At 51.3% G+C, this 10,554-nt stretch overlaps 1 protein-coding gene and 2 non-coding genes across 6 annotated transcripts in view; all 3 read right to left on the minus strand.

The window, feature by feature from the left end:
- Positions 1-595: 595 nt before the first annotated feature.
- Positions 596-667, minus strand: TRNAC-GCA (transfer RNA cysteine (anticodon GCA)). The gene has a single exon. It is a non-coding gene; the product is annotated as a tRNA-Cys (tRNA).
- A 719-nt stretch (positions 668-1,386) lies between these two features.
- Positions 1,387-1,458, minus strand: TRNAC-GCA (transfer RNA cysteine (anticodon GCA)). Its single transcript has one exon. It is a non-coding gene; the product is annotated as a tRNA-Cys (tRNA).
- Positions 1,459-2,056: 598 nt separating this feature from the next.
- ARL5C (ARF like GTPase 5C) overlaps positions 2,057-10,554 on the minus strand; it is a 9,036-nt gene continuing 538 nt past the window's right edge. The window contains exons 2-7 of one of the 4 annotated variants that reach the window (XM_027774748.1): positions 10,265-10,325; positions 8,507-8,654; positions 6,279-6,362; positions 5,636-5,787; positions 3,035-3,090; positions 2,057-2,891 (exon numbers count right to left, since the gene is read on the minus strand). In XM_027774748.1, the coding sequence (XP_027630549.1) occupies positions 3,072-3,090; positions 5,636-5,787; positions 6,279-6,362; positions 8,507-8,654; positions 10,265-10,325 (464 nt within the window). In that variant the 3' untranslated portion in view covers positions 2,057-2,891; positions 3,035-3,071. The remainder of the gene's footprint in view (positions 2,892-3,034; positions 3,091-5,635; positions 5,788-6,278; positions 6,363-8,506; positions 8,655-10,264; positions 10,326-10,554) is intronic. The other 3 variants (XM_027774747.1, XM_027774750.1, XM_027774749.1) reach the window with 3 other exon arrangements.

A 10,554-nucleotide genomic window follows, 5' to 3' on the forward strand; every position in this document is an offset into this window, starting at 1 on the left:
GTGTGTCCCAAGCTTGTTTTACCGGCGTTGCTCTAGGTGTGTCCCAAGCTTGAGCCCTACCGGAGCGCCCTTAATGCTTCTTAGCGCCTTTCACCCTCCCACAGGCTCACGAGGCTTACCGCTCCCCCTTCCTTCCTCAGTCCAAGGCTGGCCATTAAAACTCATCATTTTTCTTTACCCCATATGCGCAGGTCGGGGGCAGGCCAGCCTCCACCCTAACACTACAGAGCCGGCGGTCTGCACCGTCCTCCAGATGTCAGCCGGGAGTCCTAGCCCTGCCTAGCCCTGCGTCCACACTTGGACATACACACAGACAGAGCAATCGGCAGGACCAGAGACTCCCTCCTCACCCATCTGGCCTGTAAAAGTGGGGAGCGGGGGTGGGAGGGTGGGGTGGGGAACGGGGGTTGGAGGCAGGCTCCTGTCTACAAAGAATTTTTTTTCTTGTTTCTTTTTTATTTTTAAAAATTTCTTTATTATTATCATGATCTTGTTTATATTACATTGAATCACATATAACTTCACAGTGCGTACAAATAATTTAAGTGACCTGTATAGGATCTAGCAGAACACAAAAAAAATTGCTACAACCCAGAGGGGGCACCCGGATTTGAACCGGGGACCTCTTGATCTGCAGTCAAATGCTCTACCACTGAGCTATACCCCCTCTGCTGGCGACTGGCCGCAGGTGGCCCCTTGGCGCTGCTGCGCAGGCGCCGTAGCGAATTATTGAAGAGATGGAAAATTGGATGGAATGTGTTCGAGAAATGAAGAGCCTGTAAATTCCCGGAAGGTACTCGCTTGGAAACAAAGTTATTTCTTGGAACTCCGAGCTAAGATTCCTACTCCCCGTGTAAAAGAAATGTGATCGGCAGGTGCGGAGGGAAGTCTGCGGAGACGCTTAGAGCTCTCGCTTTGGTCGCTCTCCGGGTCCCACGCTCCGGTCCTACCGGAGCCCGGGTCCTGCTTCTCACCGCCTCTTTGAGCCCCTGCAAGCTCACACAGCTTCTCCTGGCCTTCCTTTCCCAGCCCATGCCCGGACCTGAAAACTCAGCCTCCCACCCATACGGCAGGCCGACCCTGGGGCGCGCCGACCTCTGCCACACCATTAAGAGGCCGTCCGTAGCGTCCTCTTGGGGTTAGCGCAGATCACTTCGTCCTCACTTGACCTGGATCCCACCCTTGGGCACACAGACAGAGCCACAGACAGGACCTGAGACTCCACCGTCTCCGGTCCGACCAGAACACTGTGATCAAACCCTAACGACTGCCGTCTTACCAACGATTCCCTTCGTACGAAGGAATTTGTGAAGTAGACTATGAGTAATGAAACGAGAGGCGGCCTTGGGGGAGAGGTAAAAGGTAGGGGAAAAAGTTCAGTCGCAGAGGGGGCACCCGGATTTGAACCGGGGACCTCTTGATCTGCAGTCAAATGCTCTACCACTGAGCTATACCCCCGCGCGTTGGCGTTATCTTGTTGGAATACTTTTCTGTCGAATAAGGTGAGGTACTATTCGTTTTTTTTTTTTTTTCTCCTGTAGCTTTGACCTGAGGATTAGGTCAAGATAACTTCATGGAAAAACACAACAAAACACCATGGAGACAGCTAGAATTCCTAACTTCTTCCTCCATAATCACAGTCCAGGCAAACTACACATTAAGGAATGCTGATTCAAAACTCCTGCCAGACTTGGAAAGGGAAAGACCCACTGCCCCCAGAACCATCCCAGGTCTTCTAAGACTAAGCACTGTCCCCCACCCCCCAACCCAGCGGACAGGTGAGTAGCCTGGGTCTCCAACTCTACCAGATAGGATTTCTGGGCTTTTCCAGTCTCAAGGGCCTCTCTTCCCCTTCTCCATCAATCAGTACCAAATCATTCCCTTCCCCAGACCCAGGCAAAGCCGAGCACTCCCAGTCAAGCCCAGTACCATCCCCCTAGCTGGCTGGACCCTTGAGGCAGGTCTCCACTGACCATTTCTAAAGTGGATTTTTCCAAGAGTTTTGCACAAGATCCAAAAGTCAGTTTGAGAAACAGACAGAAAGGACAGACAGAAATAAAAGGTGAGCAGTTTTCTATGGCATTTATTACATCTTTATAAAAATCCTAATTTTAAGAAAAAGTCATTACACAAAGATGAACAGAACAAGCAGGTCTGAGGAGTGGGCTTCATGGTGGGGTACTACTGGGAGGCTCAAAGCTCCAAAGCTGAGGTAGAGGCAGCAACTCAGAGGGGAGGGGAGGAGAAGGAGGAATGGAACCCTTGCAGTGCCAAGGAGAGGAGGACTGTCCCTGCCTGGGTGTCATATTCTGCCCTCTTTCCTCTCCTGGCTTTTGGCTCTGCCCTTCTCCCCCTGAGCCCACCCCCTTCACCCTTCTGGAATCTCCTTTGCCCAAAGCATATGGGACAAAAATGGCTGAAGGGCCAGAAAGCTGGGACGGGGGTGGGAGATTGTGTGGTCATAGGAACTGAAGAGCAACTCTGGGGTCTCTTACTCTGCCCCCAGCACACATATTTTTCCTACGCAAAGACTGAGTGCTGCAAATAGGGAGAAGGCTCCACCTCCTAATCCCTCAAGACATCTAATAGCTTCCTGGTGTCTCCAAGGACAACTGCAGCGTGGAATATGGGGCAGCTTTTTCTGCTGCTCTGTCTGCAGCAATTCAGGGTCTTCGTGCCAGCTCCCCCTCCCGAGGGGCTGGGCAGACAGTGGCAGTCTCACCATCCATAGCTGCCTTGCCCCCACCAGAGAACCATAGACAAATAATAGATATCACATGGGCTTCCCACCCACGCTGACCATGCAAAACCCCAGAGAGACCGCTGGCCGTGGGCTGGGACGTCAGTGGGCTGTGGCCTGAGCGTGCATCCACTGGAGCCCGGCAGGAAGCCTGCAGGGAGGGAGGAGCAGAGCAGTCAGCATTATCGCATAGGGTGACAACCTTCGAGCCCCCAGCCCCTGCCCGAGCAGACCCACGGGTGACCAGGGTGACACCCAGATATTCAATCAACAAAGACAAACTGCCTTGAGTACCTGCTGTGCTTCGGGGACTGTGCTAGGTAGGAGCTGGTTACTCCAAAGCTCCCAGTCTGCCGAGGAGATGGACGTTAAACAAACGGACACATAATCCTACAGCTACATTCTGTGATAAAGGTTGGGAAGGAGATGTACAGAGGTCTCTGGATGACTGAGAGACAGGAAGGCTTCTTTGAGGAAGAAGCCTGGGAACCCACCGTCCTCGGCCCCTTAACCATGTCTCTGGCCAAGGCTCAATGCCCACCACCTACCTCCTCCATCAGTGGGTGACCTCAAAGGCTTGGGAAGCAGCCCCACCAGTTTCCCCACTAGACCCAGGCAGCACCAGAGCAAGGGTGGAGCCTTGGCCCTCTCGACATCATCTCAGCCTCACCCAGCACGTGGGTACTTAGGAAATGCTGGTTGAACTGAACTGACTGTGGATTGGGGGTGAGGGGGGGGCCTCCTGACCCAGGGGCTTGCAGATGACCTGGTGGTTAAGGTAGCTAGATCCCACACAGCCCAGCATGTCGTGGCTGGAGTCCCAACCTCTATGGCTTAAAAAACACCAGGGCATATGTGCACGTGTGCCCAAAAGGCCAAAAGGAGAGGGAAATGGGGGAGAAGGGATTGTAACATCGCCATGTCCCACGGGGGGTGCTTTCTCACTTTCTCTCTCTCTCTTTCTCTCTCCAAGCACACATGCCCTCAGGCAAAAATTTAAAAAGCAAACAAAATAACCCCGACATCTGGGAGCCCAGCCTGCCACCATTCTGCTTGAGAAGAACAAGGTACAGAACTTCCTCCCGATGCTGCCTCACATCCACGTTTGCTCAGTAGCTACCCTCTGAGCAGCCCTTTCCTGGACCTTACCTAGAATTGCAACGTTATCTCCACAGACTTCCAACATCCCTTTTCTTCTTCCTTTTTTTTTTTTAAATTATTGTTATTTAACTTTATTTACTTTTAATTGACCAGAGAGGGACAGAGTGAGAGAGACAGAGAAGGGAAGTGAGAAAGCAAGCCACCAGGTCCGGGACTCAAACCTTGTTCGGCCATGTGGGAGTCCAGAGCCCTTAACCACCATGCTACCTGCCGGCCCCCCAACACCCCTTTTCTACTCCCCTCCTTTGTATCTATCTTTGTTACATGCTATAAGTAAGCAGGTTAACGTACTGTGTGTTTTTCTTGTTTATTGTCTGTCTCCCCCACTGAAAAGTAAGTTCTGTGAAAGCAGGGGTTGCTTTGTTCTCTGCTTTTGCTCCAATGCCTGTCACAGGTGACGTTGCTCCTCAAAGGTTTGCTGAGTGAATGGTGTCATTTACTCCCACAGAAACCCTAGGAGGCAGTAGGTGTGGATGTCCTGCTCTTCACAGAGAGGAAAGCTCAAGGTCAGGACTCAGTGATTCCTGCCTGGAAGGCTGGTCCCCAGGTCTTTCCCTGGCTGTTTCCTCTCCATTCAGGTCTCAGCCCAAAAGTCACCTCTGGGTCTAGCAGGTGGCATGGAGGTAAAGGTAAATGGATCCCATATGGCCAGCTGCATAGTTTGATTCCAGACCCAGCAGCTCAAAACACATTCTAGAAGCATGTGTGTGGGTGCCCAAAATCTGAAGGGGAGAATAGAGGAGAAGGGATTAGGGAGTGCTTTCTTATTTTCCCTCTCTCTCTCTGTTTCTCTGTCTCTCTCAGGTGAGCACACATCCCCTATAACAACAACAAAAAAGGTCACCTCTGAAGAGAGGCCATCCTTGGTCATCAAAGCTAAACCAGACCCATCACGGCCCCCTCTATCACTGCTATCCAGTTTCCCTTTCTTTCTACCACTCCTCAGTACTTCAATTCTTGTGTTTAGGTGGGGTTTCCCTGACCACCACTCCACCTCCTTTTTTTTTAAATCAATTTTTGCCAGAGTGTGTGTGCACTCACTAGAGAGAGAAGGAAAGAGAGAAAGCAGCCCCAACGGGGCGCGGTCATAGTTGCAATCCCTTCTCTATTTCTCCCGACTCAGGATTGGGGGCACTCATGCGTGTTTCTCAAGTGTAGGGTCTGGGACTCACATCAGTCAGTCAGCTATGTGGGGCCTGGCCATCTTAACCACCATGTCTCAGACTGGCCCCAAGTGTTCCTTGGTTTATTCTTAAGAGGAAGGCTGTCAGGACCAGCAGTTGGTGTAATGACTATGTCACTGGACTCCCATGTAGTCGACCATAGTTCAAGTCCCAGGCCTGGTGATTTAAACTCATGCCAGGTGCGTGTGCGTGTGTGCCCAAGATCCTGAGAGGAGGATGGAGGAGAAGTGATTGCGGCATGGCCATTCCCCTGGAGGATGATTTCTCACTTTCTGCCTCTCTGTCTCTCTGGTGAGCGCACACACCCTATACCAAAAACCTCTCAAAAAAAAACGCAAAAAAAAAAAAAAAAAAAAAAGCGGGGGGGGAAGAGAAGGGCTGTCTGGCTCACTGCTTACCCACAGCATATCAGCTGTGGGTCAGTGCTCAGCTGACTGGGCCCTGAGCCAGCTGTGAACCTCTGCTGCCAGGAGAGGGACTGAAGGGTTCTGGTAGTCTGCCGTCCATTGGTTGGACCAGTGCCTGGAGGTCCGGATGGGGAGCTACTAACCCTTCCCCAGTGAGGGCACAACAGGCCTGTATATGCCACGGGTGGTCTTTGATGGCACTGAGACTCAGGAACTGGGAGATCTCCATGGTGGTCATGGAGCCCTTCATATCCTGCTTGTTGGCAAAGATCAGGACCGAAGCATCTCGAAGAGCCTGCGGACAGAGAAGCCCAGTCCCAGTCAGCGAAGGTCCAGTATCCCCTTTCCCTGTCCCGTGTGTCCTCGCTGGCTCTCACCAGCAAGAGAGGCCCAGGCTGGGGGGAGGGATGACTACATCAAGTGACATCTACAGCTGATAGAATGCCTCCCTACCTACTCACATAATCCTTACAACCATCCCACATGGTGAGAATTGATGATCCTACTCATTTTAGACTTAGGGAAACTAAGGATTAGAGAGGCATAGTATCTAGGGTCCCACAAGGAGTGAGAGGTGGGATCAGGGCTTGAACTAGCAACTCTGGCTTCTGTGATCAGTTGTGTTCAGGGCATTGTCATCTGAGACATGCATGAAGCAATCCCATGCTGCTGAGATCCAGGCTCCGAGAGACTTCAGCATCAGGGATGAAGCTCAGAGAGGCTGTGACTAGCCTGAGGTCTCACAGCTAGCACCATTGGGCCCTCTCCCTACTGCAAGGGGCTTACCTCATGGGCCAGCATCTTATACAGTTCCTCCCGGGTGGTCCACAGCCGATCCCGGTCTGTGCTGTCAATCACAAGGATGATGAACTGGCCAGTAGAGAGGAGTCATGAGTGGCAGGTGAGCCACTTGCTGTTTGGTTTCTTGCCCACTGCGCTGCCCCACTCGCCTCCACACTGCCCAGATACCAGCCCCAAAGAAAAGAACCTGCAGTTTTAAGACCTCCCCACCTTGGTCCCACCTTGGTAACTACCTTTTCTGCAGAGACCTCTGGTTGCGCACCAGAGGCTGTGCTAAGCCCCAGCAGTCATGGCTTCTGTAGGCCTTGCCCCGTCCCTGTGCGATCAGAGCTATTATTATCCTCATTTTCCAGCTGAGGAGACCAAGCCTCAGGGCAGTTATGTATCTTGCCCTCGGCCACACAGCTGGTGAGTGGCAGTCCTGGAGTTCAAACCCAGCTCTGTCTCACTCCAGGGATGAGACCACTGAATTCTACTCCTGCCAGAGTAAGAAAGTAAGACCCCAGAGACAGGGCCTACCCCATCCAGTGCGTCAGACAGAAAGCTGCCGGCCTGCAGACAATGCTGCTGGGAAGGAATCAAAATATGAACGGGCACTGCACCACGCTGAATATGACTCATGTGCACTAGCTATTATATATTTCTCGAATACTTACGTATTTAATTTCATTTATTAATTATTGCTATTTCTTAATTTAATAAGAGAGAGAAAGGGAAAGTGAGAAAGCAAGCCTCCAGGTCTGGGACTCATGCCATGTGGGAGTCCTGGGAGTCCAGTACCTTAACCACCACACCACCTGCAAGCCTCAATTTTTTTAAACATTTTTTGCTATAGAGTGTGTGCACTCAACAGAGAGAGAAAAAGACAGAGAGAGAGAGAGAGAGAGGAAAAGTGAGAAATTGCACCCTCCCACATGAAGGTGGGGATGGCCATGCACAATCCCTTCTCCAGTCTCCTCTTGGAATTGGACACGCATGCACACGTGCCCAGTGTGACTTTCAAGCCACAGGTCCAGAACTCAGACCATGCAGTTGGCCGTGCGGGATCCTGGCCCATAGATATTAATAACTTTTAATTTGCCATAGGGTGCATGCCCTTGCCAGAAAAAGACAGTGAGATGAAAGGAAGAGGGAGAAAAAGAAACATCTCCCTAGTAGGGCATGGTCATGTTAGGGACCAGCAATTGGAGTAATGGCTATGTCACTGGACTCCCAGGTAGCTGACCAGAGTTCGAGTCCCGGACCCAGTGGCTTTAACTCACGCCAAGTGCATGTGTGTGCATGCCCAAGATCTCGAGAAGAGAATGGAGGAGAAGGGATTGCAGCATGGCCATCCCCCCTGGGGAGGGGGTGATTTCTCGCTTTCTGTCTTTCTCTCTGGCGAGCCCATGCAACCAATAGCAAAAACCTCTCCAAAAAAAAAAAAAATAGGGCATGGTCATGCCACGATCCCTTCTCCATCTTTCCATCTTCCTGGGATTTTGGGCACACACATACATGCATCCAATGTATTTTCCAAGCCTCTGGGGCTGGGATTTGAACTGTACAACAGGCCATGTGAGATGTAGCTCCCTTAACCATCGGGCTATGGAGCTGGCTCTCTATAATTTTTAAGTTTATTTATTTATTTACTTCAATTTTGCCAGAAGACACATACATTCCCTGGAGTGGGGGGGACATGAGATGCAGCCCCCCCCATGGGGAATAGTCATGCTGCAATCCCTTCCCCATTTCTCCCTCCTTTTGGGATTTTTTGGGCACACATGCAAATGTTCCTCCAGTGTCTTTCAAGCTGCTGGGTCCAGGTCTCGAGCCATGCAGTTGACCATGTGGGATTAGGTGCTTTAACCACCACTCTACGAGCTGGCCCTATTTATTGCTTTCTTTTATGTGTGAGAGAGACAGAGAGAAAAAGTGTGAGACAGCACTGCCAACAGGGTCTTGGCCCCACTTGCTCAAGAAGGTCTACTAGACGTGAGCCTGGAAACTTTCCATGTGAGTCAGCCTCACAGAGCAGCTCGTTTTATCCCTAGCTACCATCAGGCCCCATTAGGCATTGTTTTATTATTCTCATTCAGGGAGACCTCAAGGAGATCATTATTATGCTCTCCATCTCCCAGAACAGGAAATAACCAAGACTCAGAAAGGTTAAATGACTGACTAATATCACACAACTGCCTCGGAGACCCCTCCAGCCCCGGCACCCTCCTCACCTCAGTGTTGGAGTAGTACGTGGTCCAGGAGGAGCGCAGAGCCTCCTGCCCGCCTATGTCCCACACGAGGAAGTGAGTCTTCCGCAGAACGATCTCCTCCACATTGCTGCCAATGGTGGGGCACGTATGAACCACCTCCTTCGTCAAGCTACGGAGGCAGGGGAGGTACTGAGAGCTCAGGCCAGCTGGCTCCCAACCCTGACCCCCAACCCTCTACTCCCAAGGCAGGCTGGGTCTCACTCAGAACAACTCAGCCCACGTTGACCCAGCCTGGCAGCAGGCCAGGCTTTGCACTGGGAGACAGGAGTGAGATCAAACCCTGCCATGGCTTGATCACAGAAGTCAAAGTTGTTGGTTCAAGTTTTGACCCTAGAGAGGGACACTAACTAGAGAAGTTTCTAAGAAGTGATATGCAGTTGAATCACCTGGAATCTTGTCAAAATGTGGGTTTGTCCAAGATCCTGAGAGGAGAATGGAAGAGAAGGGATTGCGGAGTGGTCATCCTCCCTGGGGGGTGATTTCTCACTTTCTGTCTCTCTCTGTCTTTCTGATACACGCACAAACTCTATAGCAAAAACCTCTCAAAAAAAAAATGTGGGTTGGGGCTAGGCCCAAGATTTTGCATCTCTTTCTTTTTTTTCTTCTTCTTCATTTCTTTTATAGGTCATATGTGCTCATCAGAGAGAGGCAAGAAAGAGAGCAAGAGAGATGGTGAGAGGCTAAGTGAGAAATCATCCCCCCAGGGAGGATGGCCACACTGCTATCCCTTCTCTTCCATATTCTTCCTGGGATTTTGGACATGTACGCTCATGTGCTTGGTGTGACTTTCAAGCCTCCAAGGCCAGGACTCAAACCATGGTTGGCCATGCGGGAGTCTAGTGCCTCAAACACCATGCCACCTGCTGGCTCCAGGTTTTGCATTTCTAACAAGTTTCCAGATGAGCGCTCCTGAGATCAGAAACGTGAGACAGACACAGCAGGACCATCAGAGAGGTGCTTTGTTAAAGTGACACAGAAAACACACACATACATGTTTTTTTATGCAAAGAATGCTTCTTAAAGGGTTACCAAGAAGTTATAACCATGGTTGCCTCAGGAAGGAAAATTGAGAGGTGGGAGTGAGAAAGAAACATACTTCTTCCTCTATATTCTTGGACTGTTGGAATTTTCCCTACTTTTTAAAACCATTTTTATATATTACTTATTCAGGGAAAAGTTTATACCAAATAGAGTACTTTAAAGTACTTGGAGGCTCGCAAACCCAGGGCTAACACCCAAAGTGAACAGCGAGGAAAACAGACTGTTTACACAGCACCAGTGTGGGCCCTAAGCCGAGAGCCACAGAGCCCAACTCTGCCCGAAGCTGGCCCTCCCCTTCTCCCTCTATGTTTGAAGAAGGGGCAGAAAGACAACAGGCAAATGGAGGGTGCAGGGGTGAGAAAGGAGGCTAGGGGAACAGGAGCCTGTTTAGGCAGCAGGAAAAAAGAGGCAGGTTCAGCACCTGTCCCGGCAGCTGCCAGGGGTAGATGGCAGAAGACGGGGATGGAGGGGGACCTGGTTTGGCACTTGGCACAGGACCCCGCTGTTCCACCACCAAAAGGCCCACATACCAGGGAGGTCATACCAGGGTCTCCCATCACTCCCCCAGCCTATAGGTGAGCCCCGGAACCTGAGAAAAAGCTCTGATGATTAATCCAAATGCCTGTCAGTCTGATGAGAGGTTCAACCCTCTCCTCTCCCCATCTGAGAGTCACTTACAACTGGTAGAGAATGGTGGTCTTTCCTGCATTGTCCAGTCCCACGATGATAACCTTGTGCTCTGGAGGGAAAAGCAGGGTCAGGGGCAAATCCGAAGACCGAGGCACAGTGTGCTCCCACCAGACTGTCCGGGACTGTCAGTGTTCCCTGCGGAGGGGGACCTTTGGCTCTCCTGCCACCTCCGCTTCTCCAACGGGTGGCCAACAGGTGTGCCACTCTCGGACAGTGGGCTGGGCCCACCTCCCTTCTCACGTCTAGGGAAGTGCCTCGGAGAAGGGGTCAGGGAAAGA

Source organism: Tupaia chinensis, unplaced genomic scaffold, assembly GCF_000334495.1.
Source record: "Tupaia chinensis unplaced genomic scaffold, TupChi_1.0 Scaffold000477_1, whole genome shotgun sequence".
Classification (NCBI taxonomy): domain Eukaryota; kingdom Metazoa; phylum Chordata; class Mammalia; order Scandentia; family Tupaiidae; genus Tupaia; species Tupaia belangeri.